The 22,253-nt window shown below is 37.1% G+C and overlaps 2 protein-coding genes across 2 annotated transcripts in view; one reads left to right on the top strand and one right to left on the bottom strand.

Annotated features, from left to right (window-relative positions):
• Window positions 1-22,253, bottom strand: part of LOC140157218 (serine/threonine-protein phosphatase 4 regulatory subunit 4-like) — a 185,339-nt gene that overhangs the window by 126,963 nt on the left and 36,123 nt on the right. The window contains exons 3-4 of the mRNA XM_072180372.1: window positions 8,885-8,987; window positions 4,509-4,656 (exon numbers count right to left, since the gene is read on the bottom strand). Coding sequence (XP_072036473.1) covers window positions 4,509-4,656; window positions 8,885-8,987 — 251 coding nt within the window. The remainder of the gene's footprint in view (window positions 1-4,508; window positions 4,657-8,884; window positions 8,988-22,253) is intronic.
• On the top strand, window positions 9,840-16,039 carry LOC140165631 (uncharacterized). The gene is made up of 4 exons (XM_072188922.1): window positions 9,840-10,009; window positions 12,212-12,660; window positions 15,020-15,157; window positions 15,811-16,039. The coding sequence occupies exons 1-4, from the start codon at window positions 9,997-9,999 to the stop codon at window positions 15,961-15,963; spliced, it is 753 nt and encodes a 250-aa protein (XP_072045023.1). The 5' UTR covers window positions 9,840-9,996; the 3' UTR covers window positions 15,964-16,039.

Below are 22,253 nucleotides of genomic sequence, written 5' to 3' on the forward strand. Positions count from 1 at the left end.
TCCGGACCACAGCATATATTCATATTAATAAATACTCCACTTTCACACATCGTAATAACGGGACGTCCCGTGGCGAAGTGGTTAAGGCCATGGACTTCTAATCCATTTATGAATTTTTGCTCAAGTTCGAAACTTCCCACCACTTTTTTTTAAATGTTTTATTAATCAATTTATTGTCGTAAATCAAGAATAACACCATTTCGAACATCCATTGCTATTGTGATATTATTATTTTTTTCATCAAACAAACATGTTTGATTTTTTATTCACATTTAGGCCTAGGCCTTGGGCCTACTTTCACCATCCAGATGCTATCACCATGCCTGACTATCATGGCATCTTCGTCATTTAAAACACCAAAATTTATTTATTATTTATTATTTATTTATCAGTGGCTCTGTTCACAGCTCAGACTGAAATTATATTTGATATAGATATTATAAATGAAAATCACAAACCGCGAAAGATCGCCAACAACTGCCGCTGAATATTGATATCCAACTAGATTTCCCCACAGGGCTAAAGGGCAGGACAAACCGCGAAAGATCGCCGACAACCGCCCGCTTAATAGGGGTATCCAACTAAATTGCCCCTTGAAATTCTACAAAGAACTACAAACCCGCGAACATATAGGGCCAGCAGTTTGGCTCGTTTTTAGCAGGTTTACATGGTCCAGTAACCATAGATGACTGACATGTGCTAACAAAGGAAACAGTCACTGCAATCAAAATATAATCTGTGTACAGACAGATAACTGTGTGGGTATCATTATAATAGAGGCGTGTCCAAAAATAAGTTCACACCCTTCAATTATGAAGACAAAATGCAGACCTTATGATTTGGATATCCAACCAGATTGCCCGCAGGCATATCGATTATATGGATATCAAACAAATTAAGACCACAAACCGCGAAAGATCGCCAACAACTGCCGCTCAATATTGATATCCAAGTAGATTGCCCGCAGGGCTATAAAGAACCACAAACCGCGAAATTTGGATATGGAACTATTGCCCCACAGGGCTTCAAAGAACCACAAACCACGAAATATGGATATCCAACAAGCTTAAACTACAAATTCGCCCCCGATAGAGAGCAGGACTTGATGAGGGAAATTAAAACCACAAAACACGAAAGATTACAAAGAACCACAAACCGCGAAAGACTAGATTGCCCGCAGGCCTATCGATTATAAAGAATCACAAACCACGAAATACGGATATCCAACAAGCTTAGACTATAAACTAGCTCCCGATAGAGGGCAGGGCTTGATGAGGGAAATTAAAACCACAAACCACGATATTCAACTCTATTGCCCCGCTGGGCTACAAAGAGCCACAAACCCCGAAATTGGGATATCCAATTAGATTGCCCGCAGGCCTATCGATTATTCGATTATAAAGAACCACAAACCGCGAAAGATCAACAACAACTGCCGCTTAATATTGATACCAACTATACCGCAGGGCTATAAAGAACCACAAACCGCGAAATTTGGATATGCAACTAGATTGCCCCACAGGGCTACAAAGATCCACAAACCACGAAATATGGATATTCAACAAGCTTAAACTATAAATTAGCTCCCGATAGAGTGCAGGGCTTGATGAAAACCACAAACCACGTAAAGATCGCCGACAACCGCCGCTTAATAGGAATATTCAACTAGGTTGCCCGAAGGGCTACAAAGAACCACAAACCGCGAAATTCGGATAGCCAAGTAGATTGCCCAGCCAGGGCTACAAAGAACCACCAACATTAAAACACGATTATCTGGGGCATTTAGGCGCTTCCGTAGTATAGGCTTAAATATATGCGCATTTACCAGTTCCGACATGAAGTAGGCCTAAATCGGATTTACTCTATGTGTCTCTCTGGCATTGTCAACATTGGGTGTGTGTTGTTCATATTTACATTTTATTTACATATTTACGTAGCCTTGAATAATTAAAGTATATTAAAATGTTTATTGATCATTGTGTACACCTCTGAACATTACAGTCAGCGTGACGAGCAAGTTTTAAAAATAAGCGACTGATAAAGTTTTGTTTAATTATTTATTGTCATGAATCAAGAATGGCAACTTCAAACATCCATTTTTCGTTTTATTCGTTTTATGGTGCACTTCATAACCTGACTTTCCAAGCTTGGAGCTGCTTGGCTACATTCATAAAAAGAAAAAATCTACCAAAAAAACGTTGACAACGTAAAGAAATCAGCAAGTTTAAGAAAACCCACCTCGGCTCACTTTTTGAAACTTGGTCCCATTTGAACACCAACAGCAAATCAGTGTTTTATTTTATTTCAACAGAATACAGCGTTTCCAACAAGATTACAAACAAGCCTACTTGTTATTCGTTTAATTCAATCATTAATCATGATATTATAAAACAAAACACAAAAAGATATTGGCTTATCATGCAAGAACAAGATAATAACCGTTCAGGTCGTTCCAGAAAGCTTACAAATTAATATCGCATCTGCACATTAAAGATACATAATACTTCTGGAAATGTTTTAAATTGATGTAAATATGATAATGTTTAAATCAGTACCTTTTACAAATGGGACCAAGTTTCAAAAAGTGAGCGAGGTGGGTTTTTTAAACTTGCTGATTTCTTTACGTTGTCAACGTTTTTTGGTAGATTTTTATATTACTGGAAACCTCTGGCTACATAATGTTTATGTACAAAAAATTTCTTGCAGATTGCTTCGTTTTATCGTGAAATTTAAATTACGTTCACCAGAACGAAATTACAACACATTATCTATGGAGCAGTGTAATACACATAATCATGCATAACTCGCAAACGCAAAATTGGAATCAACTGAAATTTTGGGAATAAGCTTTTTTCATGGATATCTACTGAAAAGTGTCATAAAAAGAGGATGCTAGGATCACAAAATCCTCCTTTAATCAGAGAGAATGGTAAGTGATTTTATTCCTCAGATCCTTTCAAAATCCCCCATTGCCATTCATATCAAGAACTACTGATCAACATATAGGCTTGTTTGTCCTTTGAATGGAATTCTCATAATGCTTTCAAATATGGACTAAAATTTGATTTTGAATCTTGTAGTGCCGTCGTCGGCACCGTTTTTTAATGTCGACATGTCGATAAAATTCGTATACCGACGTCGACAGTGTGTCGACATAAAAAAAATTCTAAAAAATTTGGCCAGAAAAGCAAGTTATAGGCCCAAAATGACTTGTTATTCAAGGTTGGAAACCAGAGAAATACTGCTACTCAAAAAAAAAAAAAAAATGCCAATTTTTTTTTACAAAGTTGATACATTTGTATATTTTAATTACTTTTGCTTCTATTGAACAGCTAGCAATGCATACTAATTCAATGTGTCCCTGACTGTTCAATAGAAAGAAAGGTAATCAAAATAAACAAATTTATCCAACTTTGTAAAAAAAAAATGGCATTTTTGTTTGTTTTTGTAGCAGTATTTCTCTGGTTTCCAACCTTGAATAACAAGTAATTTTGGGCCTATAACTTACTTTTCTGGCCAAAAATATTTTTTTTGATGTCGACATGTCGGGATTTGTGCCGACGTCGACATTATGTCGACATAAGGCATGTCGACGACGGCACTAGAATCTTGATTCAAATTATTTTCCTGCTGACCATGATGGAAGTCCATGCTGACATCATACATGTAGGGCTAATTCACAGTCCTCGTTGAGGCTTTGCTTTCATGTTCCAATTGCCTAAGCTTGATTTTACAGTTAAGCCTCGTGTCTGACAACTTGAGCACTTTGAGGAAGTGTCTTTCTCTGGTACTACGCACACATTTTAATTAACTTTAAACACAATGTTTTCTTCGCTAACAACTTCTTGCAAGTGGAAGTCTAGTGGAACATGAACCTTTATTTTCCACTTCAACATGTTAGCTGATTCTGAAGAAATCGAGTTAACCACTACATCAAAAAGTATGTGAGTAAAAGTGACCGTACTCGAAATGTCTAGCTTTTGGAGTAGGAACTGAAATTTAGACATGCTGCAAGCTGCTTAAAATCATTACAAGAAAATACAACACTGGTTACTACATGTTGCAGGTGGTGGAGACGGAAGTATGTGTAATTACATGCTTGATCGGAGCACTGTTGTCATACACACGAAAAGTGAAATGTAATTTCAAACAGTGGGCCCAATTCTAGCACATTATCTACACATATATTTTTTGTATGATTGATATTGATTTACATAGTTTCCCATTCCCAAAACAGAATGTCATCATCATCGGCACAAGCCTCAGTGACAGATTCCTTTCTCTTAACCCAGAGTTTTTTAAGTTGACAGTTTTACGTAATTCTTTGTATGTGTAGTCATTCCATTGTCGATTCATCCTCTGTCGGTCATATGGGCAGAGGTTGCACCAACAATGGAATGACTACACATACAAAGAATTACTTAAAACTGTCAACTTAAAAAAAAATTTGGATTTGGAATATGAATGCCTTTCTTCTTTGAACAGTTTTGTATTGTACATGACCCTACCTGGATCTCTGTTGTCTACATTGAGCTCAATGGTTTGTAGAAATGTTTGTGCATAAACGTTGGCAGGAACTATCTGGTCTTCAATGATCTTCACAAATGCTATAGTAGCAGCCTCTTGCAGCTCACTGTTGGCGAGATGTAAGACTTCCTGTCATCAAAACAAATCATAGCAATACCAAATCAATATACAATTATCCTTTATAGAACAAGAGAATTAAAACAGGTCAACAATACAGAATTAGTTATTGAAAATACTAAGACCCCATTTACACAGTGCCTGAAGTCAACTTCCATGGAATTTGAATTTGACTTCATTTTTGTGTAAAAAGGTGATCATGTTTCGAACTTGATATCAGGAGTCGACTTCTAATGACGACCGGGAGCAACTTTTGTCAAATTTAAACTCAACTTCAACAAAGACACAATTAAAGGTTGAGTTCATGATGGTTCAGTGGCGTAGCGTCATAGAGGCAAGGGGCACATGCCCCCCCCCCACAATCGATCTGACATTTTAAAAAATCCCATAGGAAAAGTGGCGAAAAACGGCTTGTGCCCCCCCCCCCAATTAGACCTGGTGCCCCCAATGTGATGACCCACGCTACGCCACTGTGATGGTTATTTGAAGCATGAGCAAGTATTGATGTAAAAGTTGAATTCACAATTTGTTTTGACGTCGACTACCATTCGCTGCTTGATGTATGTGATGTAAACATGCCATCAACAAATAATTGATGTTTCCAAATCCTTAGCTGCAATCTGAATTTGTTGTTGCAATTGAAGTCCACTTCTCTCTAAGTAAACGGGGTCATAGACTCTCTGGACAACATAAGCTTTGACTTATGGAAGATTTCTATTTGGATCAATGGTAACTGTTTTAAATATATTATCCTTTTGCTCCCTTTTAAGGGAGTTTTTATTTGTTTTTCTATAGAGCATGGATGTAAAATATAAGAAATAATGCTCAAGATACATCGTACATCACACATTTAGGTGTTTTGTGCCAACAACATAACATTGTTGGCAAATATTACAGAGAGATTGTAATCGTCCAGTTACTAAAATCACTTTCTTTAGGTTATGTCACTTTGGTGCTTTCTTAATCAATGTCAAATTAACAATACAAAGTATTTCTGTGGCATTAAGGTGGCTGTACATGAATAAGCATTGACTCACTGATTGGGTTCACACATTATCCAGGTGATAAGCGGCAAGTGGATTTTATGTAGATGTTGGGCTATTAACCATATGGAATATGTAGCTTCACAAAAAAATGCATATAAAATTATCACTATAATTCTTGAATGACTGGCAGGTTGCAATAATAAAATTGACACAATTCTGAAAAAAATACCAGACTTAAAAAGTTTGGTATTGCCCTTAAGCTCTAAAGTCAGTCGGTTTACTTTTTTCTTTTAAATATTTTGCCACTTGCAATATCAAAAAATGCAAGATCACTAATGATTTTATAAGGTTTGCCAGACTTGTCTCTTTAATACATCAAGAGTTGTATGATACGAATGACAATTAATAAGCAACCCTAGTATTTTTTCAGATTTTTGGGTTGGTGGAAAAGTGCTATACAAATTCTTTTTAGGCCTCATCAAGAATAACAGGTTGGAATTTGGTGAATTCATGACTTGATTTTGGCAAAGACGCTTGGAACTTGTACATTTTTACCTTTTATACTTGGAGCCATCACACTTATAAACATGCAGCTGCTTCTTGAGAATCAAATAATAAAGAGACATGTAAAAGTCTTTTGGAGAAAATTACAACATTGGACTATTCCAGTTGAAGTCCACACTCCCTCTGTGGAAGATTTTGCTAAAGTCTTCCACAGATGGAGTATGAGTTTCAAATAGAGTAGATAGTTGTGTAACTTCTATTTGAAATACTCGCTCCAGTTGTGGAAGATATTGGTAAAGCCATAATACAAAGGGTGTATGGGTTTCAAAGTGATTAACCCTGACCAATTACATTTGAAATACATACTCCCCTGTGGAAGATATTTCCAAAATCTTCCACAGGGGTAGTGTGGATTTCAAATGGAATATCCCATTCAGGCTATGAATTGAGAGTATGAAGCTAATAACCCTTAACTTATTCATGTACATATGAAACCGCACAAAAAAGGGGCCAATAAGGGATTTGCTATGCTCAAGGGAGAACCGCTAATTGATTGACTAATTGTCTTATTCATGTACAAATGAAAGATCACAAAAAAGGGGGCCAAGAAAGGATTTGCCATGCTCAAGGGAGAATCACTAATTGATGAACTCGTAATGATTAGCACACAACAGATTTGAGGATTCAATTTTGAGTCCTCAAAAACCTTACACCTCCTACACATGTTATCAAATCTGAATTATTACAAAACCTGATGAATATAAGGCCTAGAAAAAAAATTGTTTGGTTGCCCTTCCAAGACAAAAATTTGGAGGGTTGATAGGTCGATCCCATTTTTGTTTTGTTTCATGGGCTCTTCCTCCATTTTGAAAAGGCTAGTATTGACAAATTCTTGGTCATTTTACATTAAAACAATTTTGTGTTTTGGGGCAGAATTTAAATGGAAATACTTCTTATTTTTAATCAAATATGCATTTAATAAATGAAATGAGTGAATAACAAATATAAAATGTCCTTGATACTGTCCAAATTTAAGGTGGTTATGGAGGCATTATAAAAGTGCTCTAAACATGTTTTAAACAGATTGGTTTAAAATTGAGTAGAACAAATTACACTGATCAATATGCCTTTTGTTTGGAGTCAATCGGACATATGGTTTTCAAAATATATCAATTTATATTTTCTTTGTATCTTATTGTTTTTATCAATAATCAATCAAGTTAATGAGCTAAAATGACTGGAGAAGCTCATTTACATATAATTTTTGCGTAGTGCGCGGAGTATACCCACGGGCGTCATGGGCGTAGTGCGAGCATCGGAAAGCATTACAGTGTGGTTAATCGTGCAGGTGCATCTCATCGGATTCCAAAACGGCACACGTGCAGAGGCCTATTAGTAGTTTAAAAGGTCAGGGCAAGTAGGCCTATATGGGTAACGGGTGTTGGGTAATGAGAGATAGTCACAAGAACCACCCAACCCGAGAACCGCGAAATCTAGTTTACATATAATTTTTGCCAATATTTTGCTAAAAATCCATGCATAAATGTTCAGGTACTTTTATTTTGCATAATTTGCCCTGAAACTTGGTCAAAGTGTTTCTAATATGTTCTAATGTATTATATAGTGAAGCCGCCCCTAATTTGCATATTTGCATAATTAATTAGCATTTATGCAAATTAGCTCATTAATTATGCAAATATGCAAATTAGAGGGCGGCTTCACTATATAATACATTAGAACATATTAGAAACACTTTGACCAAGTTTCAGGGCAAAAGTATGCAAAATAAAAGTACCTGAACATTTATGCATTGATTTTAGCAAAATATTGGCAAAATTACATATTAATGAGCCTTACCAAGCCCTTTTAGCTCATTAACTATATTGATTATTGACAAAAACAATAGGATACAAAGAAAATATAAATTGATGTATTTTGGAAACCGTATGTCCGATTTGCTCCAAACAAAATGCATATTGATCGGTGTACTTTACCCTACTCAATTAATCTGTTTAAAACATGCTCAAAGCATTTTCTAATTTCTAGAAAATGCATCCAATACCACCTTAAGGTTTCTTCTAAAAAAGCGATTGAATAAAAAAAGAAAAAACCCAAGATTTCTGAATTTTTTTGGTCGGTCTCTGAGGGCAACCAACCATTTTCTTTTTGCATTAGAAGCTTGGTATGAACCTAGTTTAACTTTTAACTGCGTTTCAAAGATTCTGGCGAAAAAACACCATTGAATGAATGGGGAATTGGCACTTTAAAAAAGTTCAAAATAGGTTGAACGAAAGCTGAAAATAAGCCAGAAATAGCATAATTAAACTTAAAAGACAAGAATGAGAACCACTTCATCTAAAAACCACTGCCTATAAATAAAGTGCATCCAAGTGAAGTTTATGGTCACCATTGAGCCCAACTTCTTCAAGTGTTTTCAGCCCTTCCACTTCCAGCCTACTTTTGAAGTGTCTCATATTGTCAACCAAGATTTCCCTGTAAAAAGGGTATTTGCAATTCAAGACACTGAATTTGATGTCCAATTATTAAATCAATGTGCAGATTAATCCTTTCAAAAATATTATACTGGAGAACTGCTAAAGGTCAGATTTTTTTGCAGGATCATCCAAAAAGCCACCAGTAACCTTTTGGGCACAATGGTGAAGGAATTTCCTGATGGTAACAGATCGCTCTCTTCTAATAAACAAAACAATCTAACAAAACAAACATTGCACAAACAAAACACGACTTACCCTGACTTTGGGGACAACTCTTCGCATGCCCTCTGAGTTATTTTCTTGTAACAACTCTGGAAGATTCTGAATAACACTAATTCGCTGAATTTCCTGACCAGAACTGTAGAAATAAAATCATAATTTATAATACATCAGTAAAGAGCATAATTGATACATTTGCTTTCATTATATTGAATACTTACATGTCGATTGCTCAGTGCCAAAGTGGTTAAGTGCAACAGCTGCCATGTGTAGCTGCCATGTGTAGATGAGTACAATATACTATGTGTAAATTGCCAAATGTTCAGAGGGCAGCTATTGCACTTACCCACTTCTGGCACTGAGCAATTTATGTAAGAATAGCAGACATTTTCCCCTGTAAAACAACATGGTATTTGGTAAAGACCAATAATAATAATAATAATAATAATTACCGGTAATAATAATATGTATTTGTGTATTATTCTCAGTCATCCAGGTATATAAAATATCAAGTTGATATAATTAAAATCTAGTCAAATCTAGTCAACTGGACTTACTATTTTTGACTGGCGACGTAATATATGTACTTAAAATAATTAGTCGGTAGACTGTGATACCAAGACTCAGATTTGTACCATGTAACATACATGCATGACCAACATTAACATTAATATAAACCCATTCGGTAATGCGGTGAATTACAATCTGCCTGAATGTTTTTCAAATGTGTGTCTCTGATTTCATTACCTTATTTTGTCATTTTTTCCATTTGAATGATATAATTTTTGTTTTGAACATAGTGATTTATAATTTATAATATTGAAAAAACTCTAAAAATAATTCTCATTTTTAGTGTACATCACATCCCCTCAGTGCTGTAAGCTGTTTGCACAGCAGTCTTTCACACAGTCTCAAGTTTTACCCCTCGCTGAATTCTTGTATCACATATTTCATGCTAGACTTTGGAGTAGTCTATATGTAGGGCGCATGGAGGTACACTACAGCGGAGGAAACGCCTTGTTATTCCCATCTTTTTATAGCATCTCAAGAACCTGCCTTATTCCTAACGCAGATTGAGTATCTGTGTTCCTAAGCACAGATTTTACCGTCATCATCATCTGTCAATTTAGCTAGTAATTTTGAACACAATGACAGAAAAGGGTGAGTTTGAATGTTAGGAAAGCATGCTTTACAAAAATAGATGTAGCTAGCTGTACATGTTTATTTCCTTGACGTCGGTGCAGCAGCAACAATTGTGCATGTGTATTGCTCACAATGCATGTACACTAAGACATAGAGCTATACTATATTAGTACGGTACTAAAAAATAGGTTTTTTTTATATTATTTAGCCCAGGATAATAATTTATGATCTTGGCATTTTAATACAGTATTCCTCTTGACTCTCATCATATGCTATCATGTGTTATCATCCTACAGCAGGTTGTCACATTTCCCACCTAAAACACTGACCTATACTTCCTGTAAAAATGAATTGAAAAGGGGACCCTTATCACTGACCACTGTTTTGGATACAATATTATGTTGGTCTGTATCCGGGGAACGGGGTGGGGCACATGTATTTCAAGCTGTATTATATAACCTGCATACAAAGTAAAAAGGTCTTTTTTCATGGCGATAACATGAGTATCTTGTTTTGGGTAAAAAAAGCCCCAAACATGGAAAAAAGGGTACCTTTAATCGCACAGATGGTACTGGAAAAGGGTAGCTAAACTCGGCACCAAGATGCGGACAAAAATCAGTTGAAATGAAGGGAAAATTATGGGTGAAATTGTTCTCAAAAACTCCTCAAAACATGTGCTTTTTTCATTGGTTTTTCTTCAGGCCTCATGACTGACTGCTACAGGCAGTTTTAATATGTGTGTTCATTGTGACTCGTAGTTCAGTATAAAGATACTTGCTTAGAGTAGGAAAACACTGTCCATTACTTGCTTTGGGTCCACTTTACACTATAAATGAAAAAAAAATTGCCCTCCCCCCCCCCCCGGTCTGTGTGTGACTGAAATGCCTAAAATAAATGCTGATTTGACAATTAAAGAGCATGGCACTGGGTTCGGACCATGGGGGTTACGTGGGCAACGGGCCCGATTCGGGGGGTACCAGCCATGTTCCCGCCCCGTTTCAGACATTTGAGTTTTACTATTTCTATTTAAAACAATTGTGACACAACCTGGTCCATGGTCCAAATTTGAAATTGAGATAAAGGCAAAAATATGGAGTAAACTAGAATTTTGCGGTTCTCGACCTGCACGGTTTTTGACGCAAAGCGTCAGCCGCAATGCCTCCACCTTGACGCCCATCATTTTAACCGGTGCAATTTCACTTGACCCCAAAATGACCTACACATTCTTTGTCTCACTAAGGTGGCTGTTCCCACAAAATTTCATGAACCTGCAGCAGTCTATGGCGATTTGACCCCACATTATCCCGAATGACCCCAAAATGACCTTGACATTTTTGGTTAGTTTCAGTGGTCATCCCCACAAAATTTCATGAATCTGCGACAATCTATGGCAATTTGACCTTGGATGACCCCAAAATGACATTGACATTTTTGCCTTGTTTCAGTGGTCATCCCCACAAAATTTCATGAACCTGCGACAATCTATGGCAATTTGACCTCAAATGACCTTGGATGACCCCAAAATGACCTTGACATTTTTTTCTCCCTACAGTAGTCGTTCCCACCAAATTTCATGAACCTGCAACAATATATGGCCATTTGACCCCGGATGACCCCAAATGACCTCACAATGACCTTGCAATTATGCAAATTTTGCACCGAAAAGCAAATCAGGTCAAGAACCTCTGGCTGTGCTACTCTCTGCCAGGTTTCATCACTGTAACTCGTACAGATCTCCAGATAACCTGTGCACAAGGTTATTTTGCTTGATATACATATATTATGCAAATTAGGTACTTAATTACCATATTTTTCCACCCCTCCACCAAATTGCATCACTATACGCCTTACCAGTTCCGAGAAATTGTACTCACAAGCTCGGACGGACGGACAGATGGACGGACGGACAGACGGACAACCAGGAAACATAATACCTCCGGTGGAGGCATAAAAATAACAAAATACATCAGAAAATAGACATCCCAAAACGTCATAACTGTACAACCAGCATGCTAGACCTCTGGAGTTTTCAGTACCGTATGATAGCCTAATGTTTGTATGAGGTAACAATTACAGTAGACTCAATTTTTTTAAATGCTTCCTTTGACCTCCATGGACTGGATCATGTGTCACAATTTATTGTATTGTAGTGTACAATGCAGATTCACATGTATTTCCAGAAAGTATTATATAATTTGTTTTACGTGTTGTTTTATCTAGATTCTGGATATCCTCCAAAAGACCCTGCTTACCCACCACAGCAAGGCTACCCTGGTCCTCCTCAGCAAGGTGCCCCTCCACAAGAAGGTGATCCTCCACAACAGGGGTACCCACCACAACAAGGTTACCCACCACAGCAAGGCTACCCTGGTCCTCCTCAGGAAAGTTACCCTACACAAGGGGATCCTCCACAACAAGGTTATCCTCCACAACAGGGGTACCCACCACAACAAGGTTACCCTCCACAACAAGGGTACCCTCCACAACAAGGGTACCCTCCACAACAGGGTCACCCTCCTCAACAGGGTTACCCTCCACAAGAAGGTTACCCTACTAAAGAAGGTTATCATCCACCAGGATATCCACCTCAACAAGGGTACCCTCCACAGCAACAAGCTCCACCAGCATACCCTGACAGTGGAGGTGGAGTAACTGTTCAGTATGAACCAGTAAGTACTGGATGTCCAAAAAACGATGTAGATATTTTTTTATCACGCACATAATCAAAATATTTCACATTCGCGCATTCTCGATTCATATTTTCTCACCAATAACTGTCTGAGCCATGAAACTTTTTAAAGTAGAGTGAAATAGTGATTAAAAAATATAAAAAAAGGTAAGAGCGGTTACCGCACCATAGCTGAACCATGGGCCGGGTTGTAGCAAGGAGCTTGATTTAGCAAGATTTCAACAAAAGTGGATATTTCAAGGATAAATTTGGTAAAATGTTGGGTTTTTTTCAGTTTGAGTGCTGGGCTCTAGCATCAAAATGAACCTTCAGCAGTGGGTTCCAGAAGGAAGTGGTGGACTCCACCACCCTCTGTCGAACACTGTAGCTACAACCCTCACCATGTGGCTTCTGCAGTATATTGTGGTATACCACTGTCACCCAGGGGTCATTCCTTCTTGGGATTTTTCCGAATATAGATTGTTGGTTTGATGCGAAACACGGTGGATGTGATTTCTATTGATCCCTTTGTTTGTACAAGTGTAAATTAAATGTATACCTATTTAGCACACATTTTTCAATTTAGCTTTTAACATAAAAATTCTTTAGAATTTCCTATAGTATGTCATTGGTGGTAACAACATTTCCCACCCGGTTAGTTGTGCTACACACACAAAAATTACTAGCATTCCAAGTACTTATCAATGTAAAATTATAAAACATGAATTTCATCCATGGCGTTGTCTTTTTAAAGACATTTCTTGTTAGATACAGGGGTGTGAGAGGCCACAGACCAAAAACGAGGAAAATCACTAAAAACAGTGTAAAATCCGGGTAAAAACGCCAAATATGGGCTGAAAATAAAAGAAAAGCACATAAATTTTGGCAACAAAAAAAGAGGAAATCAGCTGAAAAGAGGAACTCTCACATCCCTGTAGATATGAAAAGGACCCATATTCTGTCGGTCCGTGTCACGTCACTTCCGGTTGATGATGTTCGATTGAAAACAAGTCCCTGATTCGATTTTTGTTGATGATTTCTGTCATTGGTGTTATGTAAATTTCGATCGCAAATAGTCAGTGGAATCAAATAACCGTTTCTTAGTCTTCAGAGTGGAAGAAACTTACTTGATTTACCGTTTATATACTGACAAACTTAAAATTAAATTCCATGGTCGAGTGTCGTTTTTTCCGAAATTGAATATCACTCCAGCAACATCGCTATGTAGCCTCCTTCACAGCCGGCTTCTGTTGTTCTTAACAAACCGTGAGCCACATGCAGTTTGGGCCCGAGACTAGAGATAGCCCGGATGTCCGACCGACAGAATAGAAATATTGACCTGAGTCTTATGAGTAGTGTCTGAGGAAAATTATTTTTATTATAATTTATATTCATTACCTATTTCTCTTTCATTGGATTACCACTCAGGGGTCATACCTTCTTGGCATTTCAAGATATGAAAGGATCCACAATATGAATAATATGACATGACCCACAATATTATTTTTATTATATTCTTATCTCTTTCATTTGACACCACCACACTACACTGGGGGAGGGGGGGGGGGGGTCAGACCTTCGTGGCATTTTGGGATATGAAAAGGACCAGGGTTATAGCTAGCCCAAGTTGAGTGCCAGCTAATTTTACTATCCAATTAGAGGGCTGGCTCGGGGCACAATCTTTTTAATTTTTTTTTTTTTTTTTAGTGCCGGTCCGTGCCGGTTACACCCGACCAGCGCCGACCGGCATGGCTATAACCCTAAAAAGGACATATATGAATGCCTGTTAGACCAGTATGAAATATTTTATTTATATTCTTTACTTTTTTCTTTCATTCGACACCAGCAAAAAATGGGGGTAATATTTATAATAAATATCTGTTTTATTTTCTTGTGTTTCATGTGAACAAATACATGTTAGTGTTTATAGACGAATCCAATGAGCCAAGTGATGGTCAGAATTCATTTGGCCATTGCTGGGTCCCATCTGCACCAAACTGGTGTTTGGGTGAATATTGTAAACTTTCATCATTCTTTTGTTTGTGTAAAACAGAATGCAGTTTAAAATCCTCACCAAGGCTGTATTATTTCACATTTCAGGTAGGATGGGACCCAGCTATGGCTGCCATAATGAGGTGTGGGAATGTGCGAAATTGGATTCATCTATATTAAGGTTCAAGAAATCTCAAATTAGGAAGTGGACCAATTAATTGTTTGTTTAAAAAAATAATAGAAATCAACAAAAAGGAAACTTCCAAATGTTCAAACTGATAATTACCAAGAACAAACAAATGGCTTACTGTTGCATTATTTAGTGTCACAAAACATGAAGCTCCAACAACTCTTTTTTTTTCACCTAGAATGCACCACACCAAACAGTTATTATGAGAACAGGGCAGCAAGGTGCACCACCCAATAACCACCTTGTTTTCGCCGTAATTGTAACGCTATGCTGCTGTCCGCTGTTTGGAATTTGTGGCATTGTAAAAGCATCACAGGTAAGTGTAGCCGCAGTTTGTGGCCCAAGCGGACTTAGCGAGTGCTAGGTGTTCAACAGAAGCGCTTCCCCGCTGACTTAGCGAGCATCCAACCAAAGCGCTTTTAGCGAGAGCCCAAAGTAGTGTAAGCGTGTGCTGTTATCATATTATTATTTCTACCTAATGTATCAAAATAGAGTTTACAATTTTAAAAATGCCACTGGATTAATAAGTCTAGGGGGTATTTGTTTAAAATGCTGACGAACCTGTTATATAAATAGTAATAAGCCAACACAAAATATATCCAGATACCACATAGAATAAGGATAAGCTATTATAATAGGCCTAGGTGCAGACTGCTGTACAAGAGCATGCATATTATTATTAACATATTATGTTAAACAATATTATATTCTTATGAGGTACTCAATAAGGGACCGTTCACAAACACTTGATAGGGGGCCTGATGCAAAATGGTGGGGGCCTTAAACGTTTTGACCACACATTTTCCTGGGAAAATTGAGTTTATATGCTTTTCTATGGGGTTGACCCATAATTTTTATTTCAACCCCGAAAATTTTTTTTGCATCAGGCCCCCTAACAAGTGTTGTGAATGATCCCTAAGGCAGATTAATCAAACTTTTATTGTAAATCTCATTGTTTTATTTTATCAGGTAAAGAGAATATGGGAAAGTGGGGACGTAGATGGTGCACAACGAGCAGCAAAATCAGCCAAAAAGTGGTCAATGGCAGGTCTTATCACTGGGATTGTTATGATAATAATTAGTGTCATTGTTCAGATCATTCAAGTATACATGGATTATTGAACATTTGCTATTAAAATACTTTGAAAATTGCCCTGCAAACCAACAAGTTATTAAACCCAAGCAATTGATGGGACTTTCAGGGATGATTTGCAATTTGGTGCTTGAGTATCACCAGGCCTAGAAAAAATGTGGAAAGTGGGAAGCTCCTTCCCGGGAAATTTTGAAGTTTGGAGGGAAATTAAGGTCCTTAAACAAAGAAATAAATAAGAATTTGGAGGGAAATTTGTCTTTTTGAAGGGAAATTTTGATCATCTTCCAGGGAAATTTTCATTTTTTCCAGCCCTGAGTATCACTCTTTAATAAGGTATAATTAACCCTCACACTAAAAGTAGCTTTTGGCTATCGGAAAGGAAAGAAGGAACAAAAAAGGAGAGAAGATGAACAAAGTAGTTACTTAGCATCCCTGGGATTCAAACCTTAGACCCTCTGGGTGCCAAGCACAAGATCACCGACTGGTAGCCACAGAGGTTTCGCTGGCCCTGCCAATGACAATGTGTGTATATTACTTTGGGTGATTGCGTCATAGCACCATGTATGTGCAGTGGTATTGCTTTGTAAAATTTTATAGAGTTAGGGTTAATAATATCTTGGTTTGAACACAGATCAAAAATGTAGATTTTGTAGGAGATGCGAGTGAGGGAAAACACTTACAACTAGGCCTACAAAATTGTTTGATTGGTGTAACCCGACCTACCCTAAAATTAGGCATTAGGCCCTACCCTAACTTTTTTTTCTTTGTTTTTGCACAAAAAAAATAATCAAATTTAAAAAAATAAATAAAAATAAATAAGTTTATTAAAAAAAATAGAAAAAAAGTTCTAAAGCCTTTATCAAACGAAATTTACAGCTTAAAATGTTGTTTTTTAAATCACCCCCACCTACCCTATATTTTTTACGCCTATCAAACAATTTTTTAGGCCCTACTTTATACACATTTCAAATGATTATTCCTCATTAACAGTTTTTTAGTTCACCTCAACTGCGCATCCAAGATGGCCGCTCATGCATGCATGGCATAGCAGGATTGGCAGCCATCTTGTATGCGCAGGCAAGGAATATTCCCTTTTATGGGTTGTGTGTAGGCAGTGTTCGAAATTAGCACTTATCCTCTTGTCCTCTTGTCCAAAAATCACTGGGGACAACCATATTGAGCTGTGTACTTATCCCTTGGACAACCACTATTTGGATTCTTTGCACTCAAAAACATGACATATAGTTTGGGGACAACCAAAATGTTTTGAGGACAAGCAGAATTCATGCTTTTGAGGACAAGCAGAATTCATGCTTTAGTTGTCCTCGGGACAACCTCCATGTTTCCCTTATTTCGGACACTGTGTGTATACAGTGTTAAACATCTGTAAAACAGCCTATACATTGCTCACTCTGTTTAGTTTTGTTTTCCCCTCTTTATTGCACAATAAAATGAGAGGGTGAGATGGCAGAGCGGTTAAGGTGTTACATGTAGGCTGTCGGCCGGGAGATATGATCGGCAAGGGTTCGAGCCTTGGGCTTGCCTTAGGTGAAAATTCTCTTCCCTCCCAATAAGTTCCTATATGGTCAGGAATCCTTAGTTCAGTTTCATCACAGAATTTAATTGGAGCATTTCTTCTCGCCCCCATACACTGCTTAGCACGTGCAGATATAGGTAGTGTATGTGCGACATCCGTGATTCGGAAGTCATTGGTACCATGTACAGGCAGAGTCAAACCCTGTGCACATTAAGTGTCAGAGCTATTCGAAAAGAGAAGGGGCACTATATACCCAGTTCTGATATCTGCAATCAATCCTACGTTCCAGGATCGTGCATAGGCCAAAAAAACTGGGTGCCTAGGGTAAAGATTGTTCGGCTTATACAAGGTGGAAAAAATATGTGTAACACTGTGTATTGATATAGAATGGCATGTACGCAGTTTGGCGCAATGCTTACACTAGTTTTGCATTGCGTAATGCATGACTGACGCATGCTATATGCTTTTTTTAGCCTTTCATTTGGAATCTGAGTAATGACAAATACAATAAGGCCTAAAAAAATTATTTGATTGGCGTAACCCGACCGACCCTAAAAATAGGCCCGACCCTGACTTTCTTTCTTTTGTTGCAAAAATAACCAATAAATGTTCCTTTAAGCAGGATATCTTTTACTTTATGTTTTCACCATTATGGCCACAAAAAGTAAGTCAAAGCTTGAACGCTGTCTTATGTGAATTTACGTCATTGGGACTATATTGACACGTGCAGTAACAATTTAAGCCAAATAATTTCCGCCTTATATAAGCCGAACAAACTTTAAGTGGTAAAGCAGCTCTTGAATGAGATAGTCTAACTTTTTTAAGAATCTTAATCGGAAAATGAAGTTTCATTTGCTTGTTTGCATTTTTATGTTTTCTTAATATTATATTTATATTACAATCCCTGGGTGCTAAATCGTGAGCTTTGGAAGCAATAGTTAGGAACATGAGGTGGATCTTATATATTTAGACAATGCCAAAGTCAATTTTTGATAAATAAAAACTATATTATTACCGGTAATTATGATGAACAAATTATACTAGATGTTTATCACAGTGGCAGTACTTAAAGTAGGCCTATAATTATGTATTATACGTTATTGAATGCAAATTATCTTGGCATAATTATAATGAGGACTATTGAACACTTCTGATTTGGGATCTACCGGGTCATTGATTGCGAAAAAAATCGACTACATATTTTGAATTTTAAGAAGGACTTTGCCTGGGAACTTTGTCCCTAACACACGCTGTCAATCATACTCGCCATCTATTTGTTATCAATCCAATCTAACTGCGAGCACTTGAAGCATATGTGCTTCCATACAAAAAGTAAAAGTTAACTCTTCAGTTTCACGCCAACAGTGACAACAAAGCACTGCAATTATAAATTCCAAAGACAGTTGTAAACGCTATAGTTTTTTTTTTATAGGATTTAAATTATCACAAGATCTGGGTGACCAGATCCATTTAAAGATGCATTACATCATGGCCAATTTTAGTAGACCAAAAAACTGGATGGCTTCCATCTACAGCAGTGTTAAGCATTTTAACCGCATTCCAAAATCAGTAGTCCACATGAGGAGGTAGCAAACAGATGGAGTACATGTATGGTAACTGAACAAATCAGATGTGAATTAGGGATTCAATCATGTTTCACCGTTGTTCATCACCGTTTAACAACGATAAGTGACGCGTCGTCTGCGTGGTTTATTTTCGCGAGGGCAGCTTTAGCTGCCCGAGTAAGTAAACCACGCAGACGCCGAAGTTGTTAAACGGTGATGAACAACGGTGAAACATGATTGAATCCTTTCAACAACGAAAAGAAGCTAAAGATCGTATAATTTACGATTATTTCACGAGGAAATGTCAGTTAATCATTGTCACTAAGCCTTACAAAAACTTCGATGATTTCTCTGTTAATATCATCAATAAAGCTACAGAATAAAACGGCAAAATTGAGCCGCTATCTGAAAATACTAAATTCAACTTGTAAGCTTGCATACGCACAAAGGTTCCAGGCATGACGAATTTTACTGGCGCTCTCGCGTAACGCGTAGTCTCGCTCGCATTCGGCGTATACGCTACAGTAAAAGTGTGGATTCATCACGGATTAACAACGGTTGGCTCCTGTACAAAGGTATAGGAGGAGTTGTTGAAAAATCTATCAATTGTGAACAAATTAATTCTAATCTGTGTTTTATGTATAAACGTCATAGCTAGAAATAATATGTAATATGGGCAAGTGGACTACGGAAAAGTCTACCTTTTATCCCAACCTCAACTCAATGTGTTCATGGTGCTAGAATTAAGTACCGGTATATATTTAGGTATATTTTTTTACAGAAAGGCTCAATTTTGTTTCCATTCCATAATTTTCAAGAGATGTTTACTTTTCCATGAATTTACATGTTTTTCAATGGGTAAAATGGCTTTCCTTGCGTAAACTTAAGAATTTCATTCCATTGCTATGTTCTTGATCTTGAATGTAGAATTACAATGGGCACAATTTGTGAAACAAGGGTCCTGTCCTAACATCAAAGCTATTTACATGTAGGCCTACATGACTGATCCAATCAGACCCAAGCCTGCAGTATAATGAAATCATGCAAAAATCAGGGGCAAAGAAAGAACAATAAAAACATAGATTGACGTAAAAAGTTCATTAATTTACAACCAAGTATGCCTGGGACTATGGGATTCAACATCAGCACATGTGCCGTGAAAGTTCTGAATGGTATAAGTTGCTTACTCAAACTTTTTCACAATTCCTGACTTGAGTTTGATTGGATCAGATTGTATTAAAATGTAAATAGTTGAGTCATAATATATAAAACAGTATTCAAAATGTGGTGTACCTTATAATGAATTCATATTTAACATGAAAATGTATATATGTAAACATAAGAATACACCAAACTGAAATAATAACTACCCAAAGTTTAATTGGAAAACCATGAATCTTAACATATTTCGGCATAAGCAAATAAGGGAACTTTGTGAATATCTTAGAGATCAGCAAGTGATTTGCTTGTTTGTATTTTCTTGTTTAAACATTTATAATGTTTAAACATTATTTATATTGCTTTTCTTACATATATTTATATTGGGAGTATTGGGAGCTTTTGGCGCACCTTAAGTGCTACATGTATATGATGTACAGGGTGCACACCACTAAATAAATGTCCCATTGAAATACATGCGAAAATATAAGAAAGTAAGTTTGTTTTTCTACCTCTCTAACAACATCATAATACTAATCATGCCCGGTGGGTTCAGTCTTCACTGACGATGTGTACTTATGATGGTTCCAATTAGGGGTACTTTTCAAGAAATGTCCGCAGAATTTTCCAGGACAAAATTGTTCGCGATTGTCCAAATTAGGGGTGTTTTGGAGCAAAATTGTCCTTGAAATGAAAAATAGGGTGTATTTCTAGGACTTTCCTCCACGTTTTATCGCTACAGTTTTTGTTTTTTTGTATTTTTTCTGTCCGTTCTTTTAGTAGTTCCACACAAAAATTGATAGGGTATTTTTTCCAAAAAAATTGTCCTCATTTCCCAGTGAAATAGGGGAAAAATTTAAAAGCGTCCTTGAAGTGGTAAAAATAGGGGTATTTATTTCGGAAAAATGTCCTTGATTCCTCGTGATAAAAAAAAAAAAAAAATGCGTCCTCAAAATGATAAAAATAAGGGAGGTATTTGGGGGCAAATTTTCCTTGATTTTGTGCAAAATAGGGGGTAAAATTGCTGCAAATGTCCTCAATTCCCCGTGAAATAGGGATCATTTTCAAATCCTGGAACGGTCATATGTCCTACCTTTAAATACAAACTGAACCCACCGGGTAATCATGGCGTGTCCGTCCGTCCCTCTGTCCGTGCTTTCATGGTGCGCTATCGCAGAGTGCGCGGAGTACCGACGGGCGAAAAGTAGCATCGGAAAGCATTACAGTGACTAACAGGTGCATCTCATCGGACAAATAGGCCTATTTTTAAGACATGATATCATTGAGAGACATATATCGTAGTAGTTTGAAAGGTCAGGACAAGTATTATGGGTAACAGGTGTTGGGTAATTAGAGATAGGCCTATCACGAGAACCGCCCAACCCGAGAACCGCGAAATCTAGTTTTTAATATTTTGATTGCACCAATGTCTCAAATAAAGATTACATTTTTATTTAAATTTGATTTTTTTTAAACAAGTTAAGACAAACTTGAGAGATACAAATTCCTTAACAGCGCCATCCCGAATTACAGCCGTCACTCGCACCTCCTTTCCAGTTCCGGCCATGATATTGTTCCGAGACCCTATCACCCATGCACATTTGATTTAGAACATTTTCTGAACAGATTTTTAATGTTGAGCTCCAATTCTATCGTTTTTATAAACAAAACCAAGAGTCACTCAAATTTGGTCCCTCGGACGTTGATATATTTTGCATAGGTGCTATTTTTTACCGGGACTATAAAGGGTTACACCAAATGCAGAAGGATTTAGTGTTGTGCACCCTACACATGCGGATCACACAGAATTTCACTACATGTATGTCAATGACTATAATCTTGAATGTAAACATACAAATGTAAATATATTAAGATTAATGTGTTGTGAAAAGTACGGTACAGTAGGAAAAAAGGACCGTCAATATATTGATAATAATCAATCAACTATCCAATACTATCAATATCATCAATTTCACTGGACTATGCCATAGTCGATTTTTAATAAATAAAAATGTTATTGATCATGATGAACGCATTCAGTTGAACTCGAAATTATACT

This window comes from Amphiura filiformis, chromosome 1 (assembly GCF_039555335.1).
Source record: "Amphiura filiformis chromosome 1, Afil_fr2py, whole genome shotgun sequence".
Lineage (NCBI taxonomy): Eukaryota > Metazoa > Echinodermata > Ophiuroidea > Amphilepidida > Amphiuridae > Amphiura > Amphiura filiformis.